The sequence below is a fragment of the Bactrocera dorsalis genome, chromosome 1, assembly GCF_023373825.1.
Source record: "Bactrocera dorsalis isolate Fly_Bdor chromosome 1, ASM2337382v1, whole genome shotgun sequence".
In the NCBI taxonomy this organism is placed as follows: Eukaryota; Metazoa; Arthropoda; class Insecta; order Diptera; family Tephritidae; genus Bactrocera; species Bactrocera dorsalis.
In genome coordinates this window covers 1507551-1522581 of record NC_064303.1, presented here as the reverse complement: position 1 = coordinate 1522581, position 15031 = coordinate 1507551, and the positions used below count along the sequence as shown (strand labels likewise).

The 15031-nt window shown below is 39.6% G+C and overlaps 2 protein-coding genes across 5 annotated transcripts in view; one reads left to right on the top strand and one right to left on the bottom strand.

The window, feature by feature from the left end:
- Positions 1-10277, top strand: part of LOC105232301 (leucine-rich repeat-containing G-protein coupled receptor 4) — a 50458-nt gene extending 40181 nt beyond the window's left edge. For 2 of the 3 annotated variants that reach the window (XM_019992510.3, XM_049451031.1), the window contains 7 exons: positions 3678-3815; positions 3915-4055; positions 4145-4210; positions 4272-4415; positions 4669-5036; positions 5097-6944; positions 7005-10277. In XM_019992510.3, coding sequence (XP_019848069.3) covers positions 3678-3815; positions 3915-4055; positions 4145-4210; positions 4272-4415; positions 4669-5036; positions 5097-6944; positions 7005-7339 — 3040 coding nt within the window. In that variant the 3' untranslated portion in view covers positions 7340-10277. The remainder of the gene's footprint in view (positions 1-3677; positions 3816-3914; positions 4056-4144; positions 4211-4271; positions 4416-4668; positions 5037-5096; positions 6945-7004) is intronic. The other variant, XM_049451029.1, reaches the window with a different exon arrangement.
- A 1255-nt stretch (positions 10278-11532) lies between these two features.
- LOC105232300 (uncharacterized) lies at positions 11533-12556 on the bottom strand. 2 transcript variants are annotated; one of them, XM_011213949.4, is made up of 2 exons: positions 12399-12556; positions 11533-12342 (listed from the first exon to the last, which is right to left on the bottom strand). In XM_011213949.4, the coding sequence occupies exons 1-2, from the start codon at positions 12447-12449 to the stop codon at positions 11707-11709; spliced, it is 687 nt and encodes a 228-aa protein (XP_011212251.2). In that variant the 5' UTR covers positions 12450-12556; the 3' UTR covers positions 11533-11706. The 2 variants fall into 2 exon arrangements, with proteins under 2 accessions (XP_011212251.2, XP_011212249.2); XM_011213947.4 differs by having other exon boundaries at positions 11533-12345; positions 12399-12540.
- Positions 12557-15031: the final 2475 nt, after the last annotated feature.

Sequence of the window (15031 nt, the reverse complement as noted above, 5' to 3'; positions counted from 1 at the left end):
TATAGTTTAAATATGATTTTATTGTGCACATGATAGCATATTTTTCATCCAAATTTCTGCTAGGTATCTTCTTCTCCATTTTCTTTTATAATATTCGGTTTAAATTGTCTCCAGTTAGTGGCAGCCGAAATGTTACTCATACGTCTTGGAGACCAACTGTTGCTGTGATGCTAAAGCGTTTTTGTAAGTTTAGAATTGCATATGCATAAAATAGCACAAACCTACTTATAGGCTACATAAATACTTGTTAGTAATACATACATATGTATATACATAACAACACCAACAGCGGACTATGACATAACGCAATTTCAATGCACTTGACTTAAACATCGATGGGCGTAATTTCAAATTAGTGCAAATGCCAAGCTGTCGCCACAAGCTGCTGCTAACGACAAAAGACAGATATCCCAACAACATTTTGTTGTTGACAACACTTTTATAGGTATATGTATGTGCCTACATGTGTACATGCATACATATATTATAGGCAAGTATGCACATATATTTTCAAATGCTGCACGTCTGTTTACAGTAACTAAACGGGCACAACATGTTCTTGTTTATCTCCTTAAAATGAGTATAGGAAATATATGTTTACACGTGCACACTTGCAGACTCGATAATTCAGCTGACACGGTAAGCTATGCGGCTCATATCAATTGTCAGCACGACTAACTTCACTGCAGCATGGTGTCAAGATAAAAACGTATACAAGTGCTGTCAATATGAGTCAGTTTGAATTGTGTGTGTATGTATGAGGTGAAGAATTAACTTTCAGTTATACACAAGTAAACAATCTCCTTTTGTTAGCTATAGATAATATCGGATCTTCCTTACATATTCTTCAATGTTATTGTATTGAAGCGTCTTCATTAATACTTATACAATAAAAATTAATTTAACTACAAGCAAAATGGTGGCATGATGCCTTAACTTAATTCCGACAGGAATTCTGCAGAAACAATGCCATTATTTCAGACATTGCCAAGAATTTAGGCCAAAAGTGAACTGACATAAATGCAAAAAAGTTGAAGTTGACTTAGAAATCATTCACTCACGAGCTAATGCACTCGCAGGCAAAACACCAGTATTACTCGTGTAACACCAAAGAAAAAACAAATTTTGTGCTTACACCAACAACATACAAACTGTAACGCAATCTCGCTAGCGCCCACGCCGCCACTGACACGATTTGCTCAAGCGGAATGCATAAATGAGGTTAAAAGTGGAAATATCAAAACTTCTTCTGCTATTACAAAACAAAGCGAAATAAGAAGATAATAGGATCAAACACAATGTTCGCAAGCGCTTGCCGCATTCCCTGCAGTAGCGTGAAATATGTGACAACAGACGCTGGGGAGCGTCAACAGGCACATGCTCGTACTCACAGCGACAGCAAAACATTGCGATATGGAGTAGTGGCAGCAGCATGACACAGTGTTGACGGCAGCACTTGCCAGTCAGTCTTCATGCCGCATCAACGCTTGCACCCACTACGGCGGTGGCATGCTGCAGTTGCAATCATAACGTGTTATTTCATTGCATATTTACGAGCGCCATATTAAATGATGCGACAAGAATTTGTATACTTCTATGCTCTGGTGGTGGGCATTTTTCGCATTTACACTCGCTTTTTAAATTTCGAACAACTTGTTGAAAGTAGCAGACAGTTTACAATGTTTGCTTTATGTTAGGTAAGTTTAGGTTATCAAGTTGATCCTCGTGTGCAGGATAACGATGGATCTCTCTATGGCAACAGTCCAAATACAACTTTTGTGATGCACAAAAACTCCTAAAAATGGACCATCACATTCTAATAATCGACGAAGCGTTTTCAGCTTACCACTGATTTGTGAGGACGTTTAATATCAATCCTTCGACGAAGCTGTGTCCGCCGTGGTATTTCAATCTTAGTCTGGCAAAAGCTAAGCAGTAGAGGAGAAAGTGTCTTGATGAATCCACCTTTTCTACCTCCATATGGATTTGGCAAAAAACGTCCAAAAAAATATTTAGTTGCACCGTATGTTAGCCTACTAAAGAGTGTCCTTGCTTAGATTAAGCAGTTCAGAGGCCCCAAACGGCTTCTGCCCGAGAGTAAGATCTCCGAGCCACGGAAGTTCCGTTTGTTTACTAGCGCTTGTCGAGCTCCATAGGTTCAGTATTACTGTTCAAGTATCTAACAGTTTTCAAACAAAGATAAAATAAATTTCTTTTAAGTTTTTATTATGGATTTTGACCAAGAACAAAAAATTGAATTTTCAAAATCCAAACCAAAACTGATATTTTTGGCTTTGCAACTTATTTATGTTCATAAAATAGTACATTATTTAAGAAATAATAATAAAAAGCCAAAAGTCATCTTGTTGCAAATTCCACTAAACATTTCGGCGAGGAAAACCTGAAGCGATAAAAATCATTCCTTTTTCTCATTCCGCAACAGATAAGAAGGCTTTAAATTGACTGCAACTGCCACTGAGCGTGAAATTCCAGCACAGCTCTTCTTTCGCCGCCAAATCGGAAGCAAACACTGCCAAACGAAGTGTGGCGACTCAAGTTGCAGTCGACAGCCAAATATAAACTTGCATATGCGCAGACATAAACAGTTTATAAAGCGGTACACACCTACCGTATGCACTCAACATAATAAAATGAAAATACCCAGCAGAGAATTGCTTTGGACCACCAAGTAGCGCTAGTTACGAGGATTTGAAAGCATTTGTATGTAATAAAAGCGGGTCCTTCAATAAACGTTGGTCAGCAACCAGCATTTGAAATTTTAGGAAAGCTTTCTGGCCCATAGTGGAATACAAAAGTCACATGGATCTACCAGCTCTTAACAAGTTTCACATGGTCGCCATGATCGGTGTCCTAACTGGACACTGCCTCATTGGTACTTAAACGGTGAGGCTAAAGATTTTGTAGGACGCAGCTTGTATAAGTTGCAAAGAGGAATGTAAAGCGGTAGTATGTAGATAATTTCTGATTAACTGTCCAGCTTTCGCCAGAGTAAAGTTAAAGCAACTTGATTGACATAGTTTCTACGAACACGGCGAGTTAGCTGGAGTATGGAATGTAAGTATAATTTAACAAGTGAAAACTTCGGTAGAAGTTGAAGGTATTTCTATTAAGTTTTTCGAAAGTTCAGAACTTCCTTTAATATATTAATTCCGAAACGATAAGTTGTTGATCCACTCTCTTAAAGTGCTTCCGACAGGGTCTTACATGTACACTAACACTGTGATAATTCTATATTTTTGTGAATGTGCACACTTCCGCTTTCGCGACTTCAATTTTCCACTCGCTCCTACTGCGGGTAAACAGGATAATTACGACAATGTTAAATGCAGCGATAAGAATGGGTTCAAAATACAACACTGAAGTTGACGTCAGCGGCGAAATCATATACTCGTCTTACAATATTTCTTTGTTTTGGGGGAGGTGGGTGTGTGTGTTTGGAGTTAAAGTTGCGAGGACAAGTTTGGCTCATGTATATCTAGGTAAAAGCAAACGTAAAGTAAACGATATGATTTCAATTGAGTTTACTTTGCGAAACTATCTTCTTCTCGTAGGTATTGAACTCTTGTAGAAGAAAATGCAGTCAAGCTTGTGTCTTTTGTGCGCTTTTTCGCTTCTTTAAGTGATAAATTCTATACAAAGTGAATTTCTATTTCCAGATCAGTTACCAGCAATCGTTTGCGCTGGATAAATGAAACGGATTTACCGAGAAATTTACAAACGATTGATTTTCGTGCGAATCCGCTTTCCATAATCATGCCGAAAGCGCTGCGCGGCATGACGAGATTGCGAAAATTGTGAGTAACAACAACAGAAAGTTTATAATAGATTTAGAAATGCATTAGTGTAAGTATACACACAATTAATTTACTGTTATATTCGTACAATTGCATTAGAATTCTATCCGATGTGCGTTCACTCAAGGTTTTCCCCGATCTCGACGGCTGCTTCTCGTTGGAGGTTATAAAACTAGATCGCGCCGGTATCAAAGAAGTGCCCGCCAATTTGTGTCGTCAAACGCCAAGACTGAAAAGCTTGTAAGTGCCGGCATGCTATGAATTCAAAAGTTTTGACTAAAGAACTGGCTTTTTAAATATTTTGAAACTAATTTTTGTTTTCTTTTCAGAGAGCTAAAAACGAATTCCTTAGTGCGCATTCCCACTTTAGCCAATTGCAGAGAATTAAGACTGTTGTAAGTACTAAAATGTTGTCTTCCTTAAATATTCATGGCAACCTACCCTTATTCTTTTCAGAGATCTTTCGAGTAATTACATTGAATCTCTTAGTGGGCGACCATTTGCCGGCCTTAAACAACTCCACGATTTGGTGCTCTCTTATAATCGCATAAAAGCGATACCTTACGATGCCTTCTTCGGCATACCACGTTTACAGTTGTTGTATGTATACACAATTTCGAAGTATTATGCTCTCGTTTAACATATTTTATGCCATATTGTTTCTAGATAATTCTTTATATTTTGTTATTTCATACAATTTAATCAGTTTCGTCTTAATTTTGATCTGTCCGTCATGACCATCTCTTTTTCTCGTATCAATTCTTTCATGTTTAATGCTTTCTCAACATCTGCGTTCAGTCATCTCTCACTCGCTTTCTGTCTTATCTTTTCTAACTGCATTTCTTTTCATTAGAGACTTAGAAGGTAATGAGATCACCGCCATACACAAAGAAGCCTTTATGTCTTTCGCCAAGTTGGAGGACCTAAATTTGGGCAATAATATTTTTCCCGAACTGCCATCGGCTGGTCTAAGCAAACTGCTGCATTTAAAGACTTTCAACAATCCGAAGTTGCGTGAGTTCCCCACGCCAGACACGTTTCCACGCATACAAACGCTTATACTTTCGTACGCCTACCATTGCTGCCCTTTCATACCGTTAGTGGCGATGTCGGCGGCCAAGAAGCCGCCACTTGTACAAGAAGCTGTGCTCTTTCCATCCGATTCGGAGTTCGATATGAGCTTGTGGAACAATAGCATGATGGATATATGGCCGCAGCTCCGTAAGTGATATTTACAGGCTCCTAGAAGTTTCCTATTATAAAACATTTTCTTTCTTACAGAGAATCTCAGCAAAAAGTTTGGAAATCAAATGCACGACATTTGGGATAATTTCGGACAGGACTTTAATTATCCCGGAAATGTTCCAACTTATGTCGAGGAATACTTCGAGGAAGACGGCACAGGCACGACGACGAGTTCAATGAGCATGTCCAGCAGTTTTGCCGGTTTCAGTAATGGTCTCTTCGGCACAATGGATATTGACATAGCACCAGGCTCCATACAATGTCTACCAATGCCCGGTCCGTTTTTGCCATGCTCAGATCTCTTCGATTGGTGGACTTTACGTTGTGGAATTTGGGTTGTTTATCTGCTGGCATTACTGGGTAACGGTACTGTTATTATAGTGCTGTTGTTCTCACGTTCGAAGATGGATGTGCCGCGCTTTCTGGTGTGCAATTTGGCTGCCGCAGATTTCTTAATGGGCATTTACCTCGGCACTTTGGCCATTGTAGACGCTGGCACATTGGGTGAGTTTCGCAAGTTTGCCATTCCCTGGCAGATGTCGCGCACGTGCCAGTTTTCTGGTTTCATGGCAGTGCTGTCGTCAGAGTTGTCGGTTTACACGCTTGCGGTGATTACTCTAGAACGTAATTATGCGATAACCCACGCGATACATCTCAATAAGCGTCTATCGCTGCATCAAGCCTCATATATCATGGCTGCGGGTTGGACCTTTGCGCTAATCATGGCTACATTGCCGCTGTTGGGCGTCTCCGACTATCGAAAGTTTGCCGTGTGTCTGCCGTTCGAGACCACAACCGGCGTGGCTAGTTTGACATATGTCATTGCGTTGATGTTCATTAACGGTTGCGCCTTCCTGACGCTTATGGGCTGCTATTTGAAGATGTACTGGGCCATACGGGGCTCACAGGCCTGGAATAGCAATGACTCACGCATAGCAAAGCGAATGGCGCTACTTGTCTTTACCGATTTTCTTTGTTGGTCGCCCATAGCTTTCTTTTCCATCACTGCCATATTTGGTCTGCAACTAATCACATTGGAGCAGGCCAAGATCTTCACAGTATTCGTGTTGCCATTAAATTCATGCTGCAATCCTTTTCTCTATGCCATCATGACGAAGCAATTCAAGAAAGATTGCATAACGCTGTGCAAACACTTCGAGGAGACGCGTGTTACGCGCGGTGCAGTTGCCGCCAACACAGCACTAGCCGGTGGTCTGAGCCGGCGAGGTGGTGTGCGCATGCCGAAAGAACTGCCGCCCTTGCTGCCCGCCGCACATCCGCCCGGTTGCCGTTGCTTGCGCATGATGCCCAATGAAATGCCGAATTGGCATAAATTACAGGAGCGCGATCAACGGCGTGACTCGTGGATTTGCTTAACGTGGCATCGCTTAGCAATCTGTTGTCATTGCACCGATCCAGACGACGACGACGACGATGACGTATTGACACCAGAGCGGCGCCGCCTCGACGGACGCCGAACACGTAAAGCGAACAAATCGAATCATCGTCATGCGCGTACACGTTCGCACAATGCCAATACCGAACCGTACCTTTATCAGTTCGCTGAACTAAAGCAGAAACAGAAGCAGACACGCGCCAGCTCGATATCTAGTGAGAACTTCTGTTCGTCACGTTCATCTAGTTGGCGCAATGGCCCACCATCGGCGGGCGCGCTGCCGCACACTTGCAATATACCACTCAAGATGATGGATCCGAATCGGCGAAGGCATTCGGCATGGCTGATAACACGAAAAACATCGCAAGACTCGAATTTGTCGAGCTCACGCAATGACAGCTCCGCTTCGGCCACAACGGCGAGTACGTCCACGTTCCGTTTGTCGCGTTCAAGTGCGGGCAGCACGACGCCGCTGCCATCAATCATGGGTGAGTTCTTTACATAGATCGCACTTGCTATTTTATTACACATATTTCTCCATTTCGCAGCGCACAGCAGCAAATCACAGCAACAGCAACTGCAGCAACACGCGTCAATGCCCGCCAAGCCACGCCTTGTGCGCCAAGAGGCAGTACAAGAGGAGGAAGACTCATCGCCACCGCGTCTGGGTGTGCGCTTTCTGCCCACCATACCATCAGCGGCCGATAGTTCCATTGTCATGGAAGATGGCGATTCAGCCATGAATGTCGCCAGCGTCATGGGCATGCCACTGCCGGGCGCAGCAAGCGGCTTCTACACTGTGCTGCAGGCGCAGAGCGGCGGCGCCGCAAAAACACTGCTCACCAGCGCGACGAGTCCACCCAAGGAGGCACAACCGCCATGACACTGCTTCGTGTGCGGCAGCGGCGATCAACACAAATCGGTACCACCAATAACTGATAACAATGTTAAACGTTGTTGTTGTATTAGTGAGGCATTTCTTTGACGCTTTTATTGCGCCGTAGCTTTCAGTAGTCTGCTGCGTGTCGTAGCTGTATGTGCATAACGCCGTTATTCTTTCTATGCGTTTGTTTCCAGTTTAAAGTGTTAAGAATTTGTATATTGCCTGCGCCGACCATGTAATGCATATAAAGTAGTTACGATTATTTATAAATTATGGTTTAAGTACAACAATTACAAAAACATGTAGGTAGTCAATTTGTACAGTAGCCGTTAGAAATGCGTGTTTGTATGTTTGTACGTATATAGTTAGCCCTAAGCTGCTCAAATGATGAATCAGATTTATCGTTTGAATTACACAAGTCGTTTGAATGTATATATGTATGTAATGCTGAGTGCTAAGCGCGACTTAACTGACTCAGCTGCGCTACGTGCTTAGCTTTTTTCTTGGCATGTTATCATGAAATTTTCCCGTGAGACTCCCCTTCCTCTCCTTTGTGTACTCATATTTATAGTTAAAGTGTACCTCCACAGTTTAGTTGTCGTCCGATATAATTGCAATTTTGTCTTTACATTGTACAAAGTTTAATTTATTTATTTTTTTTTTTTTTAATATGCAAAAGAAAAAACAATTATTTTCAACTCTTCCTAGATTTATAGTTTTGTATGCCACAGTATCACATTTAGTCACGTCAATGAGTGCGAGAAAATCGAAAGCTTATGAAATTTTTTGCTTTGATGAAATTATTTGTTATTCCATAACATCGGTATATATGTATGTACATACATTCATATCGTCACTTAAAATGCAAAATGATGTAACATCACTTTTATACCAGTTTGTTCAATAAGTTTTGTCATTTGTTAAGAAAAACGCAATTTTATGATTCAAAATACACTTTATTATTCGGTATAATCTCCCTGAACATTAATACATTTGCTCCAACGCTCCTCCAATCTGTGGATCCCATTCCCGAAGTGAGAATCCCTAAGGTCTGCAAAATATGCTTCAACCTTCCTTATGACCTCTTCATTTGATGAAAAACGCTTGCCACGCATACATTTTTTGAGATCTGGAAGTCGCTTGGGCCCAAATCTGGTGAATACGGTGTATGCTTCAATAATTTGAGCTTTAATTCATGGATTTTAGCCATTGTTATAATGCTCTTGTGACACGACGCATTATCCTGATGAAAAAGATTTTTTCCTTCTGCAAACTGATCTTTTTCACAATTTTTTTCTTCAGCTGGTCCAAAAGGTTGCAATAATATTAAGAACTAATTGTTTTACCAGTTTGCAAGTAATCCACAAACAAAATTCCTCTCGCATCCCAAAAGACTGATACCATAACCTTCTTAGCCGATTTCCGGACACGAAATCGTTTCGAAGCCGAACAACCAGGTTCACACCACTCTTTATCCTCTTGTTCTAATTTAGAATAATGGTGATAGACCCAAGTCTCATCCAGAGGGATGGATCGATACACAAAATCCCCTTTTTGTTTTTGTTCCATTGTTAGCGAATGCGGCAACCATTTTACACAGAGCTTTCTAAAACCCAAAATTTCACTTAAATATGACTTATACTCGCTAATGAGATGTGTAGAGCCTCCACTAAATCTCTCTCAGTCAGTCGACGATCTTTCAAAACCGTATCCTCTATTTTGGTCTATGATTTCTGATGTTGATGCGCTTTTTGGACGTGCTTCACGAGGATCGCCTTCAAGGCTTGTACAACCACGTTTGAGTTCAGCAACCCATCTTTATACTATTCTAATTGTAGGTGAACAATCATTATAGACTTTTAACATTCCTTCGTGAAATTCTTTTGGTCCTTCCTAAAATAAGGATTTTATCGCTGCAAAATATTCAATTTTTTCCATTGTAAAAAATACTGTGACACGGCAACACTAAATGGCTTGTAAACAAAGAATGAATTGACAGATTGAAAAGAAACTTCACAACTTCACGTTCATATGAAGAGTGTGCCCACAAAACAAAAAAAAATTTGGGATAGTAGCAAAGCCCTCTCTTATCGAAAGGCAAAACTTATGGAACAAATTGCAGTAATATTGGGTAGTCGAAAAAGTCTTTTCGCATTTTGTCAATAGATTTCGTATATACTACCAACTATAGAAGCCACTTACATATTTAAGTATATTGAAACAAAATTTTGGTTTTGGTTATAAAATGGTTATATATTGGATATATTGGTCAGCGGAGGCTTGAAATTTGTTCGATATAACATGATGAAGTGAATCGAAAGCAATAAAAAACTCGACATTCTTGAACGTTATTTTGCATGTCAGGTGACGACATACATATATATTATCGTTTGTAGTGTGCTTGTAATAATGTAAAATAGCTGTAAGTCTAAAGTGATAGTATTTCTAAGAAATACTTAGTCATAAGCAAGTCTAAGTATAAGAAAACGTGAATTACATGAAATAAATATATAAACAAATACATACTTATGTATACATGTAAAAAAAAAAAACATTGAAAAAACATTGAGTTTACTTATCGCATATTCTTGAATGAAATTAATTTCAGTGCTTTTCATAATGCCCGCACGTCTCCAAGTTCAAGTGCGGTTATTTTTATCACAGCCCAAATTTTTGGAGGCGCTTTCGCGCTAATTCAAACTTGGCGTCTTGCGGAAGTGATAAGACGAAACACGAACATGAGCAGTCGCAGACTTTATCAAATATATACAGTTGCAGTCAAATTCGTAGTAGAACTAGGCGTTCTTTTAATGTATGGGGTAGTCGTTCGTTTTCTAATCAAACTTCAACTTAATATACTAATAAATAAATAAACAAATATGTACATTTTGCCATTTTTCCATTAGAGACATTATTTCATGAGTGTAAATCGAAATTTCGAAATTTTCAGAACGGAAACGAGCGAACCATGTAGTTATAAAAAATTTCAAAATATAGTGAATTTCTTCATTATTTTCACTCATTTTTGAACAGTTGTAACTTTTTTTCGAAGCTTCGTATGTCGGCTTTCCAACACTTTATGGTATGACACAATGTGATTGGCAACACTGGACATATATGACTGCAGCAACATCTATTGACAAAATACGAAAATACTTTTTCGACTAACCAATATTATTAGTTGCTCACCCACAATGGTACGTAACGCTTCCAGGTAGGTACCAACCAAAAAATATAAACGCGGAAAGAAGGCAGCAATGTCAGAGAGAGAGGGAAATCAATTTCATTGTCAGCTGCTCAAAGCAGTTTTCATTTGCAGCTGATACAGAGATGAAGGATGCCTTTCATGTAGCTGCAAGTATTGAAATTGTACGTCGGTGTTTGTACGATCACGACCAGAGTGCCCATAGCTCAAGAAAAGTGCCGTTATTGTCTAAAACGCATGTTGAACCAATACCGAATACCAGCCGAAATATACAAAAAAGAAATGGTAAAATGGTTCCTTCGCAAAGCGTAGGATCCATTTATTGGACTAAGGAAAACATGACTGGTGATTCGTATGTCAAAATACCGAAGAAAATCATTCTGCCGTATGCCAGTGAAGAAATGCCGCTTGTTTGGACATTCCAGCACACAAGTAAAACTGCTAAAAATGGTTTGAGAAAATAAATGTCAAGGTAATAGAATGGCCGCAACCCCCTGACAGCTACCCCATCGAAAATTTGTGGACTGACATCAAGTGGTCAGTAGCCCGATGTAAGCCGCCACAAGTATGGGGGGGTTGTGAAGAACGCATGAGAGTCTATTTCAATCGAAAGACGCCAAAAAGTTGTTGACTCAATCGACGCTCTAAAAAATAAAGGTCACGGAACATTAGTATTTATTTCATAAAAGGACAGTTTTCAATTTAAAAAAAATTAAAAAAAAAAACATTTTACTACCTTTTCATCGAAGTTTCGGGTTTAATATGTTACACCACTAAGTTTTTGACCGTCGAAATTCCTCATAAAATTTTTAATATATTTGTAATTCATTGAAATTGCTTAAACAAAAAGTTTTTTTTTTGTGATTTGTTTTACTTCCTGTTGGGGCTTATCAAAGTTTTTGGTGCTTTTTTTATTACTTTTTACTTTCGAACACTTACAGTTTAACTTGTCGCTATAAACTTAAGTCGAATGGCAAGAATACGTGGATTTTTTGAGGTTTTTAAGAAAACTTTATTCACAGTCGTAGAGAAAATCAGAACTGAACTTCTATCAAACTTTTTTAAACTTAAAAGCACTCGAAAAGCACTTACATAACTTAAAAAACTATGCATCTTGCTTGCAACACACGGCAGATTAACGTTACTTTGTCTCGGTATCAACTCAAGCAAATTCTAGAGCCATCTGCAGAAACTCTTCAAGGCCTTTCAACTTTTCCTCATTAGTTTTGCTGGCTTTAAAACGCTCATACAAATCACCCAGACGCCGGTGCTCCGTCTGCTGAGCCTCGCTTAGTGAAGCCCAAAACTGCTCAAAGGCTCTGCTGAACCCCCGCACCGCATTATCAACAGCGTTGTGCACATGAAAATGCATTTCGAGCAACTGGAATTTATCAAGCACTTTACTCAAGACGTCAACCTTAATATCGTCATCTTTGCGCTCGGTTATGTTGTCAAATTCTGCATACAAATCGCCGATGTCACGTATTAGTGCTGATCTGCCTTCCAAAGAGGTATCCTTCAAACGCGCCAATAAGCTCGTCAAGCGTGGTGTAAGCTCTCGTATATAGTCGTTATCCTCGGGCAGCGCTTTCAGCGCCTTAAGCACGCCATCGACAAAACGCGCAGTCTCCGTTTGGAGCGTGTCGAAGTATTTTCCTACGCCGTCGAGTGTTGTCACAATCACCGGCTCAAGCGCTTTGATGAAATTCACCTCGTTCGAGTTTGTAGTATTTACTTTTGTGTCGTCCACCGCCATCTGAGCTGTGGCGTCGCTCTGCAGGGGGTGCGCGACGATAAGCTGCTAGGAAAAGAAAATTACTTATTATAGCTCTATGACTAACTTTTCATTTTCACCTGTAGCGTTAAGTATAGGCAAAGCAGCAGCAAGCCCGTTGATTTTCCCATATTTCTTAGATTTCTGTTTCGCAACCGTTCTGAGGCAACTGTGAGGTGTACTGTTAAACAGCATTATTTATATCTACACTCGTTATTGAAAGTAATTTAAAAACGACTCGCTTATTCATAATTAATTCATACTAAATACGAGCTCTACTCAGAAATACTTAAACACCTTACACCCACTTCGACTTCGCTAACAGGTTTTAAGCTGCTAGACATGCATTATTATTGTTATATTGAATTATTATTGTAATAGTTGATAAAGCGAGATATAAAGATATTACACAAGATTCTTCGAAGTCGAAGCTTAATGAATATAAACAGCTAACTAATTATCTGGAAGACGACAGATGTTCAGAATATATTGTCTGATGTTAGAAAAATATTTTGCAATATTAATTCAAATAAAAGTGCAGAAGATATGGATTCAGAAGCCTGGAGTAAGATGATTCGAGAAAAGCCTATATTTCTCATGTGGAATGGGCTTTCATTCGTCCTTCACAACACACCAAATTCACTTCAGCGTCGTTCACCTTTGGGCAGAGGTTATGGAAGCAGAAGTGACAGAGAACCCGTCAATTGAATTAAGCACAGCTGACTAAGCCTCAATCTCATAACCTCGATTCCAGTCGTTGTCTTCTTGATAGACCTATTTCAGTGGCAATTTCTATTTAGCGTGTGGCATAGTCGACACCATTTTCGAAAAGTGTCCAGCCTAATATAATAAAACACATTTTTTTTACAAAACTCGTTTGTTTTTTGTTCAACACAGTTTCCTTTAAGAGTTTATAGACATCGTCCAACTTTTCGATTCTATTTTTGCAGTACAATTTGTCCTTTGCTTCGAAATGGGCCTCAGCTTAGGCGATCACCTCTTCAATCGACGAAAATTTCTTGCCAGCGAGCATTCTTTTGAGATCTGACAACAAAAAATATTCACAGGTGCTCGATCTTGAGAATACGGCGAATGAGAAAGCAATTCGATGCCCAATTTTTCATCATCGATTTCACTAGCTTGTGACACGATGCATTTGGCTTTGTGAAACACGGCTTTCTTTTATTTCAAATGCGGCCATTTTTCGGTGATTTCGTCCTTCAAACGCATCCAAAAATACAGACGTCATAACCTTCCCAACCGACTGTTTCGCTTTGGGGCGCGTTCATCGTGCGCAGTCCACTTGTCTGACTGTCGTTTAGACTTCGGAGTGAATTTATGGAACCTTATTTCATCTTATTTCATATATCGACGCCAAAACTTGGGTTTATTACGAATGTTTCAAAATACCGCTCCCAATCATCGATTCGTCGTTGGTTTTGGTCAAAAGTGAGCTCGCACGTTATCCATTTTTCACAGACCTTTCTCATACCCAAATATGCGTGAATGATATGACGTACACGTTTAGTTGATATCTTTAGAGTTCCTGCTATCTCGAACACCAAATTATTTTGTGGACCGAGTTGATGTTTTCTTGAGTAGCAACTGCTTTTTGGGTGTCCATTGGCTTCACCATCCTCAGCAACGACACTTAGCAATCCAACCAATTCTTGATGGTTGCTTTTCCTGGGACATTGTCGGGTAATTCGTCAACATGCCAAGCTGCTCTTCAAAAAGCAATATTTTATTATCACTTGAAATTTCCATTTATCCATTTCATTCACAATAACAAAAGTTACTTCCCTCAAAATGATTTAATTCAACACAATAACGATCAATAAGCTGTATACAAGCCTAGGGCTAACTAAATAAAATATGGACTTAATTCTAGTAGCACCATCCATTATTAATTCTGATCTTCATACATTCTCTCTGCATCATAGGGAACTAAGTCAATCAAATTTCATTTCGTAGCAACAGCAATATGCTGCGCCATTTTTCAGCTAGGCAAAGTAGGTGTCTTTCAACAAATTGAGCACATTTCAGGGTTGAAGTGGTGGCTCCATTTTAACGCTTTCTGAATATTTTTTTTAGGTATAAAATGGCTTTTATACACCAACACATTTACACGTAGGAAAGATATCGTGGATATTTTTGCACATATTTCTTATAAGAATGTGTATAAATAAAAAAATGTGCCGTTATATTATACATACATACAATTTGTTGATATTATATTTATATAGTAGCTTTGCTAATGATATTTATAATTAGACTTTTGTGCATGTGTGCGCTGTCCTCCATATGGGAGTGTACTTGTGCTAAAATAATATTTCCAAAATTGGAATAATATTGTACAGTTCCTGCGAATATCAAATTCAGTTGGGTTTTGTACGTGTCGCGACTTAGTTACTACTTACGGAAGAGCGAAAATATTAAGTAAAAATGCGCTTGCCTAATTTGTGGTTACCGCTGATCCTGCTTGGCATGATAAGCTGCTCACTTGCACGACGTCAACGCATTTGTTTTGAAGGATACAATAAAACGACAAATGGGTGCGAACCTTACTGCAGTCAGGGCTGTGTGAATGGGTTTTGCATCAGGCCGGAAGTGTGTGCGTGTAAACCTGGCTACGACAAACAAAATAATCATCGGTAGGTGCAGGAAGCGTTGTGTAAAAGTAAAGTTTTTGAAATGAAATTAATATCAGAAA